This window comes from Mesoplodon densirostris, chromosome 15 (genome assembly GCF_025265405.1).
Source record: "Mesoplodon densirostris isolate mMesDen1 chromosome 15, mMesDen1 primary haplotype, whole genome shotgun sequence".
Taxonomy (NCBI): Eukaryota; Metazoa; Chordata; class Mammalia; order Artiodactyla; family Ziphiidae; genus Mesoplodon; species Mesoplodon densirostris.
The window spans coordinates 50,512,515-50,535,619 of NC_082675.1; the positions used below are offsets into that span (position 1 = coordinate 50,512,515).

Here is a 23,105-nt window from a genome sequence, read left to right on the forward strand (position 1 = left end):
TTCATTAGGTCCCATTTGTTTATTTTTGTATTTATTTCCATTAGTCTAGGAGGTGAGTCAAAAGAGATCTTGCTGTGATTTATGTCAAAGAGTGTTCTTCCTATGTTTTCCTCTAAGAGTTTTATAGTGTCCGGTCTTACATTTAGGTCTTAAATCCATTTTGAGTATATTTTTGTGTATGGTGTGAGGGCATGTTCTGATTTAATTCTTTTACATGTAGCTGTCCAGTTTTTCCAGCACTACTTATTGAAGAGGCTGTCTTTTCTCCATTTTATACTCTTGCCTCCTTTATCAAAGATAAGGTGACCATATGTGCATGAGTTTATTCTGAGCTTTCTATCCTGTTCCATTGATCTATATTTCTGTTTTTGTGCCAGTACCATATTGTCTTGATTACTGTAGCTTTGTAGTATCGTCTGAAGTCAGGGAGTCTGATTCCTCCAGCTCTGTTTTTTTCCCTCAAGACTGCTTTGGCTATTCGGGGTCTTTTGTGTCTCCATACAAATTTTAAGATTTTTTGTTCTAGTTCTGTAAAAAATGCCATTGGTAATTTGATAGGGATTGCATTGAATCTGTAGATTGCTTTGGGTAGTATAGCCATTTTCACAATATTGATTCTTCCAATGCAAGAACATGGTATATGTCTCTCCATCTGTTTGTGTCATCTTTGATTTCTTTCATCAGTGTCTTATAGTTTTCTGAGTAGAGGTCTTTTACCTCCTTAGGTGGGTTTATTCCAAGGTATTTTATTCTTTTTGTTGCAATGGTGAATGGGATTGTTTCCTTAATTTCTCTTTCTGATCTTTTGTTGTTAGTATATAGGAATGCAAGAGATTTCTGTGCATTAATTTTGTATCCTGCAACTTTACCAAATTCATTGATTAGCTCTAGTAGTTTTCTGGTGGCATCTTTAGGATTCTCTATGTATAGTATCATGTCTTGTGCAAACAGGACAGCTTTACTTCTTCTTTTCCAATTTGTATTCCTTTTATTTCTTTTTCTTCTCTGATTGCTGTGGCTAGGACTTCCAAAACTATGTTGAATAATAGTGGTGAGAGTGGACATCCTTGTCTTTTCCTGATCTTAGAGGAAATGCTTTCAGTTTCTCACCATTGAGAATAATGTTTGCTGTGGGTTTGTCATATATGGCCTTAATTATGTTGAGGTAGGTTCCCTCTGTGCCCACTTTCTGGAGAGTTATTGTCATAAATGGGTGTTGAATTTTGTCAAAAGCTTTTTCTGCATGTACTGAGATGATCATATGGTTTTTATTCTTCAATTTGTTAATATGGTGTATCACATTGATTGATTTGTGTATATTGAAGAATCCTTGCATCCCTGGGATAAATCCCACTTGTTCATGGTGTATGATCCTTTTAATGTGTATTTGGATTCTGTTTGCTGGTATTTTGTTGAGGATTTTTGCATCTATATTCATCAGTGATACTGGTCTGTAATTTTCTCTCTTTTGTAGTATCTTTGTCTGGTTTTGGTATCAGGGTGATGGTGACCTTGTAGAATGAGTTTGGGAGTCTTCCTTCCTCTGCAGTTATTTGGAAGAGTTTGAGAAGGATGGGTGTTAGCTCTTCTTTAAATGTCTGATAGAATTCACCTGTGGAGCCATCTGGTACTGGAGTTTTGTATGTTGGAAGATTTTTAATCACAGTTTCAATTTCATTACTTGCGATTGGTCTCTTCATGTTTTCTATTTCTTCCTGGTTCAGTCTTGGAAGGTTATACGTTTCTAAGAATTTGTTCATGTCTTCCAGGGTGTCCATTTTATTGGCATAGTGTTGCTTGTAGTAGTCTCTTATGATGCTTTGTATTTCTGCAGTGTCCATTGTAACTTCTCCCTTTTCATTTCTAATTTTATTGATTTGCGTCCTCTCCCTCTTTTTCTTGATGAGTCTGGCCTAAGGTTTCTCAATTTTGTTTATCTTCTCAAAAACCAGCTTTTAGTTTTATTGATCTTTGCTGTTGTTTTCTTTGTTTCTGTTTCATTTATTTCTGCCCTGATCTTTATGATTCTTTCCTTCTGCTAACCTTGGGTTTTGTTTGTTCTTCTTTCTCTAGTTCCTTTAGGTGTAAGGTTAAATTGTTTATTTGAGATTTTCCTTGTTTCTTGAGGTAGGATTGTATTGCTATAAACTTCCCTCTTAGAACTGCTTTTGCTGCATCCCTTAGGTTTTGGGTCATCATGTTTTCATTGACATTTGTCTCTAGGTATTTTTTTATTTCCTCTTTGATTTCTTCAATGATCTCTTGGTTATTTAGTAACATATTGTTTAGCCTCCATGTGTTTGTGTGTTTTACGTTATTCTTCCCTGTAATTGATTTCTAACCTCATAGCGTTGTGGTCAGAAAAGATACTTGATATGATTTCAGTTTTCTTCAGTTTACTGAGGCTTGATTTGTGACCCAAGCTGTGTGTGATCTCTCCTGGAGAATCTTACACTTTGAGAAGAAAGTGTAATCTGCTGTTTTTTGATGGAATGTCCTATAAATATCAGTTAAATCTATCTGGTCCATTATGTCATTTAAAGCTTGTGTTTCCTTATTAATTTTCTGCCTGAATGATCTGTCTGTTGGTGTAAGTGAGGTGTTAAAGTCCCCCACTATTATTGTGTTACTGTCGATTTCCTCTTTTATAGCTGTTAGCAGTTGCCTTATGTATTGAGGTGCTCCTATGTTGGGTGCATATATATTTATAATTGTTATATCCTCTTCTTGAATTGATCCTTTGATCATTAGTAGTGTCCTTCCTTGTCTCTTGAAACATTCTTTATTTTAAAGTCTATTTTATCTGATATGAGTATTGCTACTCCAGCTTTCTTTTGATTTCCATTGGCATGGAATATCTTTTTCCATCCCCTCACTTTCAGTCTGTATTTGTCCCTAGGTCTGAAGTGGGTCTCTTGTAGAGAGCATATATATGGGTCTTGTTTTTGTATACATTCAGGGAGCCTGTGTCTTTTGGTTAGAGCATTTAATCCATTCACGTTTAAGGTAATTATCAACATGTATGTTCCTATTATCATTTTCTCAATCGTTATGGGTTTGTTTTTTGTAGGTCCTTTTCTTCTCTTGTGTTTCCTACTTAGAGAAGTTCCTTTAGCATTTGTTGTAGAGCTGGTTTGGTGGTGCTGAATTCTCTTAGCTTTTGCTTGTCTGTAAAGCTTTTGATTTCTGTGTTGAACCTGAATGAGATCCTTGCTGGGTAGAGTAATCTTGGTTGTAGGTTCTTCCCTTTCATCACTTTAAATATATCATGCCACTCCCTTCTGGCTTGCAGAATTTCTGCTGAGAAATCAGCTGTTAACGTTATGGGAGTTCCCTTGTATGTTATTTGTTGTTTTTCCCTTGTTGCTTTTAATAATTTTTCTTTGTCTTTAATTTTTGTCAGTTTGATTACTATGTGTCTCGGTGTGTTTCTCCTTGGCTTTATCCTGCCTGGGACTCTCTGCGCTTCCTTGACTTGGGTGGCTATTTCCTTTCCCTTGTTAGTGATGTTTTCGACTATCATCTCTTCATATATTTTCTCCGGTCCTTTCTCTCCCTCTTCTCCTTCTGGGACCCCTATAATGTGAATGTTGGTGCATTTAATATTGTCCCAGAGGTCTCTTAGGCTGTCTTCATTTCTTTTCATTATTTTTTCATATTCTGTTCTGCAGCAGTGAATTCCACCATTCTCTCTTCCAGGACACTTATCCATTCTTCTGCCTCAGTTATTCTGCTATCGATTCCTTCTAGTGTATCTTTCATTTCAGTTTTTGTATTGTTCGTCTCTGTTTGTTTGTTCTTTAACTCTTCTAGGTCTTTGTTAAACATTTCTTTCATCTTCTCGATCTTTGCCTCCATTCTTTTCCTGACGTCCTGGATCATCTTTACTATCATTATTCTGAATTCTTTTTCTGGAAGGTTGCTTATCTCCACTTCATTTAGTTGTTTTTCTGGGGTTTTATCTTGTTCCTTCATCTGGTATGTAGCCCTCTGTCTTTTCCTTTTGTCTGTCTTTCTGTCAATGTGGTTTTCTTTCCACAGGCTGCTGGATTGTAGTTCTTGCTTCTGCTGTCTGCCCTCTGGTGGATGAAGCTATCTCAATAAATGACTAAATTTTTAAGATCCAGTTTCTTCATGCCATGAATGACAAATTCAAAATTATAATGGAAAGAACGAATGCATGACAGAATTTAAGAAAATTTTGAGGAAAAGGAGAGGGGAAATTATTGTACAGATAGTAATACATATTATATATGTATTTAAGTAATGAAGAGTGTGGAACTATCATCGGGACAGGACCTGCCCCCGCCCCCCAAAAAAAACCCTGAAGAGACTTTAAGTGCATGTATTAGGAAAGTCAGAGAGAGAGTAAAATTAGTGATTCCTCTGTGGGAAAAGTATAGATTATCTATGAAATGATGGTGTTCAACACCTAGCTAAGTTTATCAGTCAGCAATTGTGGTTGAAAATAGCAGAAAATAATTCTGGCAAGTTTAAGCAGAGACAGATTTACAGAAATCATATTGGGCAGCTCTCACAGTCAGTGGGGAACCAAGCTCAGAAGGTGACAGCATCCAAAAGATGTGAAGAAACTAGGAATAGATCCTCCCTTGAGCCACTGGACTAGGTTGGTTAGGATGCCGCTGTGCTGCTGAAGCATCTGCTAGATCCCACCGCTGCCACCATGACCAAATTCTAATGATCCCTTCATGTTTCACTCACTCCCTTAAGACTCTGAGACCCAGGCAAGAGCATCCAAAGGCAGAGCCTAGGTCACAGGCCTGCATCTTACCCTGGGTGTTGGGAAAGGCATATCTGCCCACCTTCGGTACTGTGGTGAGAGGCAGGGCCCTGTTGCATCAAGTCAGATAGGAAGGTGTCCAAACGCTGGGGAGCCAAAAATTTCCACTAACATTTGGAATAACTAAAATTAGAACCGTCCTTTATATCATAGGCCAAAATAAATTCCACGTCTATTCAGAATGTAAATGTGAAACTTGAGACCATATAAGTACTTAAAGAAAATACACATGAATATTTATGTAATCTTGGCTTGGGAAAGTTGCTAAGCATGATATAAAAATCAGAAGGCCATTAAAAATGTCAGTAGCGAATATTTAATGATCCAGAAATGGAACCATGGTCTGTTAAATTTTTTAAAAAATAGAATGGTATATGCCAGAATATTAACAGTGGTTTCCTCTGGATGATGAGACCAGAGATGATTTTTCATTTCTTCCTTCACACTCTGTATTCAAGTTTGGTGGGGTTTTTTTGTTTGTTTCAAAAGCTGTTATTGCTTTTTAAATTTGGAAGGTGATTTGCTCACTGGGTTTGTACGAACACATAGATACCAGTGTCTCCATAGGTAAATTTTACGCTAACCACTACAAAAGTGAAAATAACTCTTTAAAGAGCAGGTAATGAGACACTTGTGTGTAGACACCCCCATCTCTATAAAAATCATGTTGAATGGCTTTTGGTATTGGCTCCATCTGGTGGCACTTCAAAAGGAGGACCTGAATAATTGGATGACGACTGTAAGAATGCCCCCCAAGATTATGATGCTTCTCTCACCTCCTCCAGTGTTTTTTGTTTTGGTTTGTTTTATTTTGTCTTGTTTTTAAGAGAACCCATCTGCTTGACTACAAAAGTACCAGTTTGTACTTAGGGTACTGGCATCTAAAGGAAGCATCACAGATGTAAAGATTCTGGAATTAATGTGTATTGTGGCCTATATTTCATCACTTTATACTCTTACCTACAAATAATGAGTTATCCCACCATTTCCTGTTGTAGCAGCCCTTAGATTCTTAATATCTGATTCCCTCTTTTCTGGGATTCCTATCTCAGTAAAGGATGCTCAACATCTATTTGACATAAGAGACCAAGTGGGCTCTTCCTGTGTAAAGGTGAGTCGCCCAAACAGAATGAAAGGCTTCTCACAGAAACCTTGATACCAAAGGATGGAGGAGAGCCCTTTATGTTCAGAAAGGCATATCATTGGCACGTTACAAAAACAGACCAAGAGATCTGGAGAAGCAAAGAAAGAAAGAGAACACAAAAATGGCCATTTGTTCCCATTCTCACCACTCAATTGCTTTTCCTACTTGTAAAAGAAAAATAATCACTCTGACTTGGAATTTCTTTTTCTAAATGCCTTTAGCCTTTACGAGTCAATATGTATGATCTTTCTGGGATTTTCTAGTTGATATTGTCATGATCTAAGAGTTCTGCATAAAATGTATATATATATATATATATATATATATATATATATATATATATATACATATGAAAGACTTACTAATATTCTTTTTTCTATGACCGTTTCCTCAGGGAACTCATTGAACATGTCTGTTATTTTTATTTCTCAGTCATAAATAGCATGACTCTGAACTTCTGTAAGTTTCAGAGTCTCCATGTCTCCACCCTTCATGTTAATATAGGAACCTCATTGCTCTGGACTGAAATTAAATTGGTATACAACTGTTTTTTGGTATTAGTTGGCTTAGTTAAACTGTTTCACCTCAGTCATTTTGCAGGGTGGATATAAAACAGCTTGGATGGCGTATGCATATTTTTTTGAGCTCCATATTTCATGTAGTTTGCTCATGTTGAAATTTTCTGCTATTTTTCTCTTATGTATTTTAATGATTTGGAGCCAGTAGCAGCTAGATGGAAGGAAAAATATGTTCCTTTTTTTTTCTGATAGAAGCTAAAGTTGTTTATACACTGATTTCCTTGGTGTTGAAGAATGAAGTTCTGTTCACTGTGGAATCTGGTGATGCTCTGGTGAACAGCGTCGGTATCACAGTGGTTAGGGATGGGGAAGTGGCAGGAGCTGCATCAAGGCACGTCCCTGCCCACCAGCACCCAGCCCTGGTGGGTGAGGAGATGTGGGTGCCATGAGGAGAGGAGCACACACGGCAGGAGGGCTGAGGGCTCTGGGCTCCCGGCTCCCTCCTGCCCAGCAACCCTCAGTCGCACGTGGTACAGTCAGACTCACACTGGTCCTTTTCTTGTCTCTTTCCAGGAGCAGCCTACTGCCAGTTCATGGACATGCTCTTTCCTGGCTGCATTAGTTTGAAGAAAGTAAAATTTCAAGCGAAGTTGGAACATGAGTACATTCACAATTTTAAGCTTCTGCAAGCATCGTTTAAGCGAATGAATGTTGATAAGGTAGGAGACACACTTGTACCTCCATGAAATGCATTATCTTTGCTTAAAATTGTTTTCACGCAGAGATGCAAAAATCCAAAAATGTGTCAGTGGGATATATCTTGACAACAGTACAGTAGGTTGGGTCCTGTACTGAGCATAAAGCACCAACCCTCACTTCCCATATTTTCATGAGGTTTTTATTTGAGGAGATTTCTAAACTTGTAGCCATTAGACTAAAAACGCTAACAGAAATTATGAATGCTGAAATGTTGTTATTCTGTATTAGCATTGCAGATGAGAAATTTTTATGTTTTCCAGATGCCACTGTGGTTCTTTGTGTGTTTTATTTCTTTAAAGAAATAGCACAGTACAGTAGAAATGGCATGGGTTTGAATCCCAGCACCATGACTTGAGCAAGTTATTTAAATTCTTTGAGTCTGAGTTTACCCATCTGTAAAATGGGACTAAAACCCCCTTCCCTGTGGTTATGAAATTAAGCGAGTACTACACATTAAAGTGTCCAGTATATACACTCAGATTCTCACTCAATGTCCATAAAATATTCTTTCACCCACTTTGAACTTCATAATTTTATTCTAGAGTGATACAAATGAAGTTAGACTAGAGTCCTTTTTCCCCTGTAGAGGACTATTGCTGAAGCCCATTCAGGCTCTGCATGTTTCCTGCTATTCAAATACATATTACATTCATAGTCTTTATTTAGGATATAGCTCTTGGAGAGAATAGGTTGGAAAGAAATGAATTTTGAATAAGGGAAAAGAGAAAAACCAGCAGGGGAGAAATAGAAAGCTTTTCTATTCATAGATAGTAGCAATAAATAAACAGGCTATGGAAATAAAAATTTAAATTTGGGGGCTTCCCTGGTGGCGCAGTGGTTGAGAGTCCGCCTGCCGATGCAGGGGACATGAGTTCGTGTCCCAGTCCGGGAAGATCCCACATGCCGCGGAGCGGCTGGGCCCGTGAGCCATGGCCGCTGAGCCTGCGTGTCCGGAGCCTGTGCTCCGCAGCAGGAGGGGCCACAACGGTGAGGGGCCCGCGTACCGCAAAAAAAAAAAAAAAAAATTTAAATTTTGCATTATAAGAGATAGAGGTTAAAGGAAAGAAAGTTTGCTGAACTGTATATATTTTTAAATTTATGCAATTAATATCTTCCTAAATCAAAGCATTCTTATCAAAATATTAAGAAAAGTTTGGCTTCTCATTTTCTCAGAATTTTTATTGCAAAACATACATCCTCTTTAACATTTTAATTTTTTGACTCCTTTTCAACTTGATATCCTTTGCTGTGGTTAATTTCCAATTAGCTCCTTCTGTATTTATTCAAAACCAGAGTTATATAGATTCTTCTTCCTTATTAGCATCACTTCTCTGTACACTTCTGTATCATTTTTCTATACATGCTTCTAGATCAAAAAGAAAAGAAACACCCATTCATAGGTTTATTGACGGAACTTGCTAGGTAACAAAGTTGGGGACTCCATATATCCGTAGAAGTGTACGAGAGTGGGTCAGCCATTGTTAAGAAATTTGAAGATAGGGAATTCCCTGGCAGACCAGTGGTTAGGACTCCCAGCTTTCACTGCCGAGGGCACAGGTTCAATCCTGTGTCAGGGAACTAGCATCCTGCAAGCCGTGGTGTGGCCCAAAAAAAGAAAAAAAGAAATTTGAAGATAAAATTCTTGTACTGGAGGAACACTGACCTTTATGACCTTTGTTGGCCTCTCTAGCTTAATATGCTATGATTCTACCCAGAGATCCTGGTGTAGAGACAGTGATCCCTGTTCATGTTTGTCATAGCCTGTGACAGCACGTGGGAAGCATATGTACAAATATTTCCTCGCCACCTCAGATTTTGAACTTATGACCCCGGAACTTTCATTTTGATAGGAATTGCAAAATTAAGTCAACAGAAGGAAGTGCCTGCTTTGAATGGCTAATGCATCATCATCATCTAAAACTGTTTATAAATGTTCACGTTTGGCAGAAAGCAAAATATAGTAGCATGTTAATTAAAGGGCCTTATGCTCCAAGAAGGCACTTTCTAAAACAATCACAATATCAGCATAAACAAAACTTACAAATCAGAAAACATGAAAATACTTAAATAGTACAATGAAAAGACCTCTAAAGGGAATACTGATTGGCTCTTTAGGCTGCCCGTTAAAAACACTTAATTTACACCCAGTCTTGATAAAATAGTTACAAAATACAAAAAGAAACCTGTTTAAGAAATGTACCCCCATGGCACATTAACCGTGCTCCAGTGTAACCCATGAATTACTGAGCCCTGTATTGTGGTTAGTTGTTTTTATTTTATGCTTGTCTCTCTACATTGTAAAGACACTCCATGAAAGCTCATTTTGTTTCATAGGAACCGTTAGATTAGTGTGAGTTTTCATTGACTTGAGTCTTATTCATTCGTACTCTCTAATAACTACAATCCTTTTAAGAGCTTATTCCAACACAGCTAGACCAAGTGTTACAAAGAAATAAGGAAAACCTATCAACCTTGAAACAGCACAACATCCCAGACCCATGTTTTTGGGGGGATATGCTTTGGCAATAAACATTCTACGAAGAGGATCAGCCCCTCTTGACAGCTCAGGGTATTCCTTGTTTCGTATGGTTTGTTCAGATGTATTAAATATTCCACGAGAACCAACTACAACATTTTAATTTTTCTTTAATATAATGAAAAATTATATGAATTCTGGAATACCACTGGCTAAGACACTGGGGGAGAGGCCAGCAGGCATGAATTGCAGATGTAAAGTTATATTTAGGGAACACTTCAGTTGTATTCCATACAAACAAGCCTGAGGATCGTGACTCACCGGGTGATTTTATATTGCAGGTAATTCCAGTGGAAAAGCTCGTGAAAGGGCGTTTCCAGGACAACCTGGATTTTATTCAGTGGTTTAAGAAGTTCTATGATGCTAACTACGATGGCAAGGAGTATGACCCCGTAGAAGCACGACAAGGGCAAGATGCAATTCCTCCTCCCGACCCCGGCGAACAGATCTTCAACCTGCCCAAGAAGTCTCACCATGCAAACTCCCCGACAGCAGGTACCGTAACAATGAAATCCTAGAGTCACTTTCACAGGCCCTCCGGCGCCGTACTGTGAGCCGATTTACACTTTTAAATATGGATCATCATCTATAATCCTTCAGAGGGAATTCATGAAATATCCATCCTGTCTCCGGTGTGAGCAGTGCCAATTTCTATGTGACAACATTCAGCAAGACCTCACTTAGCCAACTTCACCCAAAAGTGAAGTCACTGAGGATAAATACCTAGAACTTTAAAAAATGTTTTAACTATTTTGGAGAAAAATCTCTCTAAAATATATTACGAACATTCTTGCCTAGAAAACAGACTTTACCAAGCAGAATGTGCTCTTGTCCAATGAGGGTCATTATTATAAACATCAGCTGTGATACAGGAGAGTTAAATGATGAAATCCTCAGAAACCATGTGTTTCCATCCTGAACACCAGTGTTCACACTTGTTAAGTCAACAGCCTTAATTCTGTAAGAAGGCAAATTCCTTATTTATGCCCTGCTTCCAATGAGAATTACTAGAAATGATTATAACAAGACTAATACTAAACTGTGCGGACACGTGTCTGGAACTCAAGGAAGTGTCGGCTACAGGTAAACATTGGTGAGTCTTCCATATCCAGGTAATCGAAGCTGGAAGTGAGTCCCCAATGAGGAGGGGTGAGTCCCTGAGGAACTCGAACAATTAACGTTTGGGTAGAAAAGGAAGGGCTTACATAGGAGCAGGGAAGACACCAGAAAGATGGAAAGAAATGAAGGAGTGACGTGTCAGGGAAATAGAAGGAAGGGAGCAGAACGGTCACCAGTGTCTAAATCTGCTGAAGAGTCAAGTACAGTGAGGACTGGAAGGGTCCTTTGGGGTCACTCAGTGGAATGATGGGCCCAGGAGGGGGCTGAGGAATTGGAGAAAGGAAACTGAGACATCATAAAAATCCAACTTCAAAGCCACAGAGTAAATAAGGGGAAACAAAATAAACAAAGCACAGATCTTTGCGAATACATACATTTAAGGGACAAGAGGAAAAAGGAAGCTGAGAAAAGGAGGAACATCGGGGGAAAAACCAGCTCAACATCAGAGAACAGTAGGACATTTTTAGAAAGAGGGATCACCAACAGTGCTGAGTATTAATTGTTGGAGAGATCAGATAGGATGAAACCTGAAAATAGGCCAAAGAAAGAAATCTGGCTCCTGGGGGGGGTGATTAATAGTTCTTTAGAGAATTGGTCTGTAGAAATGCTGAATCCATACACCTAGATTGCAGCGGCTTATTAACAAGGGCATGACACACAAACGTGAAAGTGATGTGAGAGGAGATTCCACCTTCACCAAATCAGGAGAATAAGTGGAGGAAATAAAAACATTTTGTTGGCGTTGGGAAAAAGCTGACAGTTGCTTTAGGAAGTAAGATTGGGGAGAGGATGGTATTGTCCTCGATTTGATTTTGTTTGCTTTTAGGACACAGCACAAGGAGCAGGTTTGTAAGATGGGAGAAAGGTTCGTGAGAAGGAATAATAGGAAAAAGGAGGGGAAACTGGTGGAACAATGACCGTGAGGCTGGAGGGAAAAAGTGGGGTCAAGGGCATCGAAAGAGGTTTGGCAAGGAAAGGGAATGTTTACCTTTTTCAGAACAGAAGTGCTGGGAAGAGTTTGGGTAAAAATGAAGCCACAGGGAGTTTGGGGAACAAAAGTTTGTGGCCGTTCAAACTGGCCTTCAGCTTTTGTCAGAAAGTGTCATTATTCTAGGACCAGGATAGAGAAGGGGAGTGGTGTGTCTCCTTCAGAGCTGGGGAGACACAGGCAGATGGGGTTGAGGGACAAGAAGCTACGAAAACCAAGAGCGGCTGGTAGCTCTCACCGCAAGCTCTTTTTCTGCAGCTGCTAATGATGTACAGATTCATCTTGAAACTCAGCTGCTACTTTTTCAAGTTTTCAGCAGTGGAACCGGACAGGCCTCAGAACATTTTTCTTCTACAGTCATAACGTGTCTTTAAATTGGCACCAACCATTCTAACCCCACCCCGCCCCCAAACAGAACTGTCATTATGCTGCCTTGGCCTCATTTTCAAGGAATTCCCTCATCTGTCTTTCACAAAAGCCACAGAGAAACTTGTGCCATTTTGATAGAAAGAATGTCCATGAACCTGGAAAAGAAATACATTGTTTCCAGAGCTTAACTTCTCTGGTGACAAAGCTCAGGAAACACATTAAAGTCAGCAGATCATAAATTTGGTTTTTAATGTTCTGGAAGACAGTATTGCCAAGGCTTGTGTTCCTGATACCTCGACCATGTTTACCTCATTGGTCTTAATCAAGGAGGAAGGATATTTCCAGAAGTCAAACCAGTCATACTGTTTTTTATGGGACATGTTCTGACTCTTGGACATGGTGGGGTAGTAAAACTATACTGACAAAATTATAGCAAGGTATACATCACATGTAGAACATTGTTTTAAAGGCTATAATAGGAGAAAGGCTCCTATAAATACAATGAGACCTCATTTTTTTCTAGAGGTCATGTATCCAACTCTTGGGAAAACAGCCAAGAAAGTGTAAGCCAAAACGTCTTCTAAAAGTCAGAATAGGTGTTGTAAAATCTGTGCTATAAAATTCATACACTTTACTCTTTCCACAAGGGAGAGTTCCTAGAATACTTACCCAGAGTCTATTTGCTCTTTCTTTTATATATATTTATTTATTTTTAAAATTGACATCTAATTGATATACCACATTAGATTAGTTTCAGGTGTACAACAACATAGTGACTTGGCATTTGTACACATTGCAAAATGATCACCACAATGATTCTAGTTACCATACAAAGTTAATACGATATTATTGACTATATTCTCCATGCTGTACTTTACACCCTCATGACGTATTTATTTTATAACTGGAAGTTTGTACTTCTCGACCCCCCTTTTATTTGCTCTTTCTTGACTTGGATATAATTATAACAAACATGGGGATATGGTTTCTCAGTGTGTATCTTATTAGGGCAAGGAGTGTACTGATAGCACTACAAAGTGTGAACATTAGTAAAAGAAGAGCCAAAAAATCTTCATGAAACCTTATAAATAGTCCAGCAGCCTGAGATCTCTATTGCTGAATCAAAGAGCTCCGTGTCTCTCAGTAGCCCTCAAGATCTGTATGACACCAGCATGTACCAATTGATACACTCAGAGTTCCCTTCTAATTCTTAAGATTTTAATTTTCTATTTATAATCATCTCTCCCATGAACTATTTTATAGTCTCTAAACTAGCCTCTCTGCCTCTGGTCTGAAACCTTTCGAGACCATCCTCGTCGCACATAAGTCTGATTGTGTCCATCCAAAATTTAAGACAAATTAAAGTGCTTGATGAGGTGAGGGTCAGCTGTCTGGGAAATGCACATATCTATGCCAGTCATCTCCCAGTGATGCCAGGTCAGTAGCATTCAGCAGTAATTTCTGTGCCCATCTCTAGGCCTTGGTCGTTTTTTAATCATCTGTATTAGTGGAAACAAGCAACGTCTGGTGTAATCGAAAACAGGAGATGGTCTTTAATTATTTTTTCATTTTGGCTTTGGGATATTTGGTTCATTTTGCAGTGGCTTTATCTCTCTCCACATATATCCTTAAACTAATATTAAAAGTAATTTGCATGTCCTGACTATATAACGTGCTAGATTTTTCTGCCATTTCAATATAGACACCAGTATTCAGTGGATTCAGAGAAGCCATAGAACCCGTTGGTGTCTGTGTGTACTTGGGTGACTTACCTGGGCCGTAACAAGCTTCAGCATGAGCAGAGGCTGTTGCTAAGGGTGGATGGTTGCCTGGCAAGTCTTATCCTATCTACAACCTGAGGAATTGCATCTTGAATTGCTTTTGATCTACCAACAAGGAGCATATGTTAAAATATACATTTTTATAATGACAGATATCTATTAAGTGCATATGTCATCGTGAGTCATGATGTTTATAAATTTATTGCTATGAGCCATATCTGCAACTCGAGATAGCTGTCAGCGGGATCAGCTTTTATGTGTGAGCACTTAACTAAACTTAAAACGAAATTTGAGGTTGCGGTTCCTATAGCAACCACAGCTTAGACATGCTGCAAATCCACATATATTAATGCATTGAAATCAAACTCCCATATACAAATATAGTGTGATGGATTTAGAGTTGCTATGGAAATTGATTCTGAGCTTTCTCTTTTCCTTAGGGACTTTCCTTTAGGCATTGCAGCCTCAAAATAAGATTAGTAGAAATACTAGAAAAATGATTTCGAAAAGGAAGCAACCTAAGAAGTAAAATAGAATGGAATAAAGCATTTGAATGATCATAATTAAATTCCTAAATGGAGATTTAAATAAGTCCTAACAGCAACTTTCAAAAACTTTATTGAGTATTTGAATACTCTCACTCTTAATTATCTTTAATTTTGGGTTCTCTAAGGCTGTTCATACAACCTTAACAAAGTGATTATGTTTATTGATTTTATTTGTTTACCAGTGTTTGCGTATTCTTTGAGTACCTGTAATCTAAGTAAGCATCGCCTATCACCTTTGCGGAAAGAAGAGTTGCTTTTACTTTCCCCAAAAGTTTGGGGGGCTTTTGGGTTTTTTTTAGGAGAAGCAATGCAATGTAGCAGCTTACAGTGGTTTTTTTTTATCCTTGTTCTGATCTTGATTTTCTGGCCCAGAATGTGGTCTCCCTTGGTCAGTGTCACTTGAAAAGAGTATGCATTCTGCAGTTGTTGGTCGTATGGTGTTTTAGAAATATCAGTATCAAGGTAGTGGATGGTGTTATTCAGATCATCTATGTTTTTACTGATTTGTTGTTGTTGTCTTGTTCTAACAATTGCTGCAAAGAGAGTGTTAACTTTTATTGTGGAATTACCAGTTTGTCCCTTTAATTCTCTCAATTTTTGTTTCCTGTATTTAGGGCTCTGTTGTTAGATGCGTAGGTATTTCTGATTGTTGAGTCATGCTGATGAATTCACCTTTGTATTTTATGAGGCTTCCCTCTTTATCTTTGGTAATACTCTTTGTCTTGAAGTCTATTTTATCTAATATTAATACAGCCACTCCAGCTTTCTTATGCTTACTGTTTGCATGGTGTATCTTTCTCCATAATAGGTAAATTTCCACCTATCTTTGTCTTTATATTTAAAGTGTGTCTCTTATAAACAGCATGTAATTGGGTCTTGCATTTTTTATTCATTCTGATAATCTCTGGACATTGGAGCGTACAGTCCATTGTTAATGTAATTATTGATTTGGTTGGATTTAGATGTATCATTTGTTTTCTGCTCGTCCCCTTTGTTTTTTATTTCTCTGTTTCTCTTTTCCGGTTGTCTTCTGAATTTTAAAAACATTTTTTAGCATTCCATCTTAATTTATCCATTGCCTTTTTAATGGTACCGCTTTGCATTAATTTTTTTCAGTGGCTGTTCTAACGATTACCGTATATATTCTTACCTTTTCACAGTGTACTTAATATTTCATGTAAAATGTGGAACCCTGGCAACCCTTCCCTCCACTGTCCTTTGTTTTGGCTGTCATATGTATTACATTATAAACCCCACAAGACAGTGTTACAACTTTTGTTTTAAATCAACACTGTCTGATATTGTGGCTTTTGACCACTTGAAATGTGCTTATTCTGCATTGAAATGTGCTGCAGGTATACAGTGCATGCTGAATTTAGAAGACTTGGTATGGGAAAAATATAAAACTAGTCAATAATTTTTATATTGATTACACATAGAAATTATAATTTGCATATATTGTATACATTTTGCATATATATATTAAAATCTCAAGATTTTTTTAATGTAGCTACTAGAAGATGTTTACTTACATGGTTCCCATTATATTTCTATTAGGCAATGCTGCTTTAAATAGTCATATGAATTTTAAAGATTTTAAGAGAAAAAACTTATTTATTTTTCATATTTTTACCATTTCCAGTGTTCTTCATTCATTCCTGAACATCTGAGTTCCCTACTAATTTAATTTCTCTTGAGACTGAATAAATTTCTTCAGCATTTCTTGTCGAGCAGCTGCAATGGCAACAAATTCTTTTAGTTTTCCTTTTTCTATGAATGTCTTTATTTCACCTTCATTCTTTTTTTTTAAAACTTCTGTGCATCAAAGTACACTTTTTTTAAAATTTTATTTATTTATTTATTTATGGCTGCGTTGGGTATTCATTGCTGTGTGCGGGCTTTCTCTAGTTGTGGTGAGCGGGGACTACTCTTCGTTGCAGTGCATGGGCCTCTCATTGCAGTGGCTTCTCTTGTTGCAGAGCACGGGCTCTAGGCATGCGGGCTTCAGTAGTTGTGGCTTGCAGGCTCAGCAGTTGTGAGGCACAGGCTTAGTTGCTCCGCGGCACATGGGATCTTCCCAGAACAGGGCTTGAACCTGTGTCACCTGCATTGGCAGGTGGATTCTTAACCACTGTGCCACCAGGGAAGCCCTCACCTTCATTCTTTTTTTTTTTTTTTTTTTTTTCCCGTGGTACGCGGGCCTCTCACTGTTGTGGCCTCTCCCGTTGCGGAGCACAGGCTCCAGACGCGCAGGCTCAGCGGCCATGGCTCACGGGCCCAGCTGCTCTGCGGCATGTGGGATCTTCCCAGACCGGGGCACAAACCCGTGTCCCCTGCATCGGCAGGCGGACTCTCAACCACTGCGCCACCAGGGAAGCCCCTCACCTTCATTCTTAAAGAAAATTTTCCTAGGTAAAGAATTCAGACTGATCTTTTATTCCTCCCTCCCTCCCGTTAAAGATATCTTTCCACTATCTGTGACCTCTAAAGATAAGAAATGCATACTCATTCTAATCACCTTCCCCTATAATGATAAGTTGTTCTTCTCTGGATGCAGGCAAGACTCTTTATCTGTGGATTTCAGTAGTGTGGCTATGATGTTCTCTTTGAACTTATCTTGTTTTGGAGTTCATTAGACTTCTTAAATCTATAAGTTTATGTCTTTTACCACATTTGGGAGATTTTCAGCCATTATTTTTTCAAATTTTTTTTCAACTCCATTCTCTCTATCCTATTTTTCTGGGACTTCATTTTTCCATATGTTAGAGCTTTTGAAATTATCCCTCAGGTCCCTGAGGCTCATTTTTTCCCAGTATTCTCTCTATTCTTTAGATGGTTTCTATTAATGTATCTTCAAGTTAGCCCTCTTCTTCCTCTGTCATCTACATTCTACTACTGAGCATTTTTTAAATTTCAACTATTTTTTTCAGTTTTATTTTTTTTTCTTTCTCTCTTGAGATTGCCTATCTTTCATTTATTATGAGCATACTTTACCTGACTGGGAATGGTTATGATAGCTGCTTTAAAGTTCTTGTCTGCTAATTCCACCATTTCCTGACTCTTCATATGTTGAGTAATTTTGGATTGTGTCCTAGACATTGTGATGTTATATTATGGAGACTCTGGATTTTGTTACATTGCTCTGCAGAGTGTTGATGTTTCTGATGTAACAGGTATTAACTCAGAGTCCAAGTAAAAAGTACTCAAAAAGTTATATTTCACTCAAGGGTTCTAACCTTGGCCTCAAGCCTATACCATTATACAAGACCTTTTTCCTTATTATTGCCAGGATGCAAGTCTTCATTTATCTTTTGAGAAACTCCACCCTTTAAACATAAATGTTAGTCTCATCCCAAAGCTATCGTTTACTCTAAGAAGTGAATATTTCCCATGTCTTCTCTTTAGACTAAAGCAGTCCATAATGGCACTTACTTTCCAGAACCCCGTTAGGATAGGCACAGGCAGCGCCACCTTTCTGGTCCCTTCATGATCTCTCCATCGAGAGAAGTCAGGCCTATTTATTCTCACAACTTCCCAGTGTGTATCCGCCTGGTACTGCTCTCTCACGGTCCCCGGTCACCTAACCACATAGTGTACTATCCCTATACCTACTTACTGCAAGGATCAAATGTTGATTTTAAAAGATCATGCAGTATCAGCTCATAACAAGGAAGAAATGCATTTTTCTTACCAGTCCCATAATGAACAAGACTTCTTTTCAAATAGGTGTTAGCACTTCTCCTTATTATCTGAACAATGTATCTTTCACTCAGTCCCTGCCCTGTATCAGCATTGCATGCCCTTGGCCTGTTCATGTTGAGAAGCCATCCCGCTGCTAAGCTGCATACCAGTTAATGGCTACTCCCTTAGCTACAAGTAGGCCTGGAGAAAATGGGAAAAAATTATAATGGTCCAATTAATTAAATTCTTAGACGACATTCCCTACTCCCTGGAAGGAGAGGAGGGGTACTGGTGGTTTTGTTCCTCCAGTTACACATCTATCATATGTGAAATATAGAAGATAGGCATTGGGATGCTTTTCTCCTCAAAGAATAATTAAAGCTGCATTTCCCTATCTATAATACTGATAAAAACACAGCATAAAATATGAGCAGTGCTCGGCCTTGCCAGGATACTGAATATCTCTGAGTTTGGAATATTGGACACAGAGAGGAGCAAAGAGTCATGAAGAATTCAGGAGCTTCAGATAGGAATCTTCTGGCAGTGCCTGTGTAAGAGGCCAAAGGCTTCTTCCAAGGAAGAGCCCTGCATTTTTCATTTCCATCACAATGTGTTTGCTTAAGGAAACAGCACCTTTGACAGACAATTTACTAATTCAGTTCATATATATATATATATATATATATATATATTTTTTTTTTTTTTTTGGCGGTACGCGGGCCTCTCACTGTTGTGGCCTCTCCCGTTGAGGAGCACAGGCTCCGGACGCGCAGGCTCAGCGGCCATGGCTCACGGGCCCAGCCACTCCACGGCATGTGGGATCTTCCTGGACCGGGGCACGAACCTGTGTCCCCTGCATCAGCAGGCGGACTCTCAACCACTGAGCCACCAGGGAAGCCCAGTTTATAACTTTTTGTTGTTTTGGCTTTGGGGGATCAAAATATGTCACAGTTTTGTTTTTTTTTAAACCAGAATTTTTTCAAGCTTAGAGATCAAAACCTACAAAAATGTTGTGATGTTATTATTGTGTAACTCTCAAAATCTAAATCTAATATGAATAGAATTTTTAATGGAAGTTAGGGAAAAGGAAAACATTTAAAATGTAGAGGGAGTCATCAAATATAGAGGGAGTAGGTATTGAATACATACTAAATGCCAGCTATTGTTCTAAACACTTAACCTGTATTAGCTCAGTTTAGCTTCACAACAATCCTAAATGGTAGACTGTTCCCATTACACCCCTATTTTAAAGTTGAGGAAACTGAGGCACAGAGAGGTTCAGCAACTTGTCAGGGTCACATCCTGGAAATAGGGAACCCTGTGATTCCAGAGCCCGATGCTCTTTAACCATTATATTATTATATTGCCTCTCTCAAATATCATGGATATGGTCTTGTGTTATGTTCTTATCTGCTCCCCACACTATACTGAACCACAGTAAATTTTCACAAACGAAATTCAAATTGCATACTGAATGGAGGAAATAAAAGGCCCTCCAGTGTTGTAAAGCAGGGGTCCCCAACCCCCAGGCCACAGACTGGTAGCAGTCCGTGGCCTGTTAGGAACCGGGCCGCACAGCAGGAGGTGAGCGGCAGGTGAGTGAAGCTTCATCTGTATTTACAGCCGCTTCCCATCACTCCCCAATGTCACATTACTGCTGAACCATCCCCCCCTCCCCCAGTCCGTGGAAAAATTGTCTTCCACAGAACCGGTCCCTGGTGCCAAAAAAGTTGGCGACTGCTGTTGTAAAGGTTTGAAACAGAGCACATGCTATTCTATTCAAACGGCATTTATTTTTTTAAAGAGCAATAATTTTTACTTATTTTTTATTTTTTTAAGGGTTTTTAAATTTTTTATTTATTTATTTGTTTATTTATTTATTTTTTGGCTGCGTTGGGTCTTTGTTGCTGCACGTGGGCTTTCCCTAGTTGCGGCGTGCGGAGACTACTCTTCGTTGTGGTGCACGGGCTTCTCATTGCAGTGGCTTCTCTTGTTGTGGAGCATGGGCTGTAGGCACACCAGCTTCAGTAGTTGTAGCTCGCAAGCTCTAGAGCGCAGGTTCCGTAGTTGTGGTGCACGGGCTTAGTTGCTCCGCGGCATGTGGGATCTTCCCGGACCAGGGATCAAACCTGTGTCCCCTGCATTGACAGGCAGATTCTTAACCACTGCGCCACCAGGGAAGTCTCAAGAGCAATAATTTTTAAATGTTCAAAAACATTCCCGTCATCCTTGCAATAGGCTCTTGGGTGAGAGTCACTATATTTTATATATGTTTGTAAATGCAGGAAATGTTAAGCTACTTGTTCCAGGCCTCTTATCAGCCCCAAAGTAGAAATGTGTATAAGGCCCAGAAAACTGAGCCCTAGGTTAGTGGGATTACTTATCTCTGATTTCTTAATCCTTCAATTCAGATAATTCTCTGAGTTGATGGTCTGGGTGATTACAAAGTGAAGAGTAAGTGCTTCAGACAAAACTGGCCCGAATTTCAGCATGTCATACTCCATGTCCTCACAGCGGACTTTGCAGAAGAGGGTAAGGGTCTCCATTGTTGCCCCAGCTGCACCTGGGAAGCAAACCATCCTAGCCCTTTTTAAACAATGCTGGGTCCTTTCATAACCAGCACTGTGTCGTTCTTATATAGCTGCTCCCTCTACATGCTGAAATATTAATCAGTTCTGCAACTCAACCGCAGGTGTTCTTGTGATGGATCGTTCCTTTTCTCTCCATAGATATAACTTGGCATTTAGCTTCTCAGCCTCACCATAAAACTTGTCAAACCTCAAAAGTCCATGACTTATCATTTATTTCAGTTTCCATGAGCAGAACATCACAGATCACCAGTGAGCCTATTTTTCTTTATCATTGGTGCCTTTTTTTGTCCCTTGGTATGTTGGGCAGGAATAGAAAAGAGTTTTGACCTGAAGAATTTTCTATACTCCCTTTGAATTGGGTTCCGTATGAGGGGAGTCACATCCCATCCCCTTTCCCATATTCTGTTGGTTAGAAGCAAGCCACAGGTCCCACCCACATTCCAGGGGAGAGGACTGCACAAAGGTGGGAATAGCAGGAGGTGAAGATGAAGCAGTCACCTTAAGTTCTGTAGTCACAGAAGTTTACAGTTTACTATGGGGACTCTGGGGAGTCACTTAAAGGTTTTTGTTGTTGTTGTTGTTGGGTTTTTTTGCCATACGTGGGCCTCTCACTGTTGTGGCCTCTCCCGTCGTGGAGCACAGGCTCTGGAGGCGCAGGCTCAGCGACCATAGCTCACGGGCCTAGCCGCTCCGCAGCATGTGGGATCTTCCCAGACCAGGGCACGAACCCGTGTCCCCTGCATTGGCAGGCGGACTCTCAACCACTGCACCACCAGGGAAGCACAGTGAAAGGTTTTAAGTACAACAGCTAAGAAGCTGTTGCAGCCAAACATGTAGGAGTGGAGGGTGGCCTGAATAAAGGTCATGGCCATGTGGGTTATACTGACTTTTAGGCAGGTTTAGTCAACAAAACTTGATGGTGATGGGATATGAGAGGTGAAGGACAAGGGAAGCCAAGGATAAATGATGCACAAGTTTCTGGCTTGGTCACTGGTTGGGGGAAGCAGAAAACCTGGAGCGGGAGCCAACTGGAGTGGATGATTCGAGTGGGGCTCAGCTCTGGTTCTCACCTCCCCGAGCTCCAGCTGCTCTGTGGCCTCAGACTGTCTCTCTTTGCAAGCGAGTCCCGGTAAGGTAGTGTTAGTGGAGCACAGCAGACTTCCCACCATCAGCAAAACAACCTGAAACACTTGGTCTTGCCAGTGGAATCAGCAGGACTCTGAACATCGTAAAGGAACTAAATAGTCGCGTTCCCCTGAAATGGCCGTCTTGGTTTGTAAGCTTTTTGCTTAAATGACTGATGTATGCCAGGAATGCGTGACACCGGGATGTTGTTGTCATGGTGATGCCTGTGTGTCTCTATTCTCAGCAGGCTCTCTCAGTTTGTTGGACTCTTTCAATCGCCAGCTTTCCTTACTGCTGCAGCAAGCAGGCAAGGGAGTGTTCCCTCAATTATTGTTGGGATTCTGGTGCATCTTGTTTTCACGGGGGTGAGGGAACCTCACCGTTTCTAGAGAAAAACTGCTCTGAGAACAATTTAAAAACAAGAATTTGAACTAAGATAGTAATTGTTTGGCACCTAATGCATTTCAAAGCACACTTAATTCTCTGCCAGGGTGTGAGAGGTGTGAAAAGGCAGCTTATCGAAAGAAATATATACCACGTTCAGATAACTTCTTACACATCAGAATTTTTAATATTTGAGCTAATTTTAAGATGAGGAGTTCTTTCCTGCATTTTTTTTCCCCTCTGAAAAATTCTCCGAAACCAGAGTGACTCAAGCAGAGCCTGGAAAATATTGGAGAATCACATGATGGCTAAAAATAAGCACATCATCTCCAGCAGGGACAGTAACCAGGGCAGAAGTAACTCAGTTCTTGAATGCTCACACTGGCTGGACATGCTCGGCTGAGTCAGGCCCACTCGCCCATCTCAGTGGCCACCGGTCAGGGAAGCCTCCGGCACTGGGGCTCTGGACCCTGGCTGTCGGCGTTGCTCCCTGGCATATTTTCCCAGGGCAGAGCCGGTCAGCACACTGTGTGATGACCCCGAGCTGGGAGTAGGCTGGGAGGGACACCGGCTGACTCATAGCTCTTGTCACCGCCTCGTCCTCCTTCAGCCGTCCCCTTGGAACCAAGAGCAGATGCTATTGATCCCAGAATGTCTCTTAGTTGCTGTTGATGTTGCACAACTTAAGTTGTGATAAATGCCTGGATATTTGGTGCCTGTTCTATAGGGTATATCGTAGCGTTTTCTAAACTGTAGCATAG

At 39.7% G+C, this 23,105-nt stretch overlaps 1 protein-coding gene across 2 annotated transcripts in view; it reads left to right on the plus strand.

Moving 5' to 3' along the window:
* MAPRE2 (microtubule associated protein RP/EB family member 2) overlaps nt 1-23,105 on the plus strand; it is a 162,331-nt gene that overhangs the window by 116,869 nt on the left and 22,357 nt on the right. For both annotated transcript variants that reach the window (XM_060119123.1, XM_060119122.1), the window contains 2 exons: nt 7,037-7,182; nt 10,040-10,253. In XM_060119123.1, coding sequence (XP_059975106.1) covers nt 7,037-7,182; nt 10,040-10,253 — 360 coding nt within the window. The remainder of the gene's footprint in view (nt 1-7,036; nt 7,183-10,039; nt 10,254-23,105) is intronic.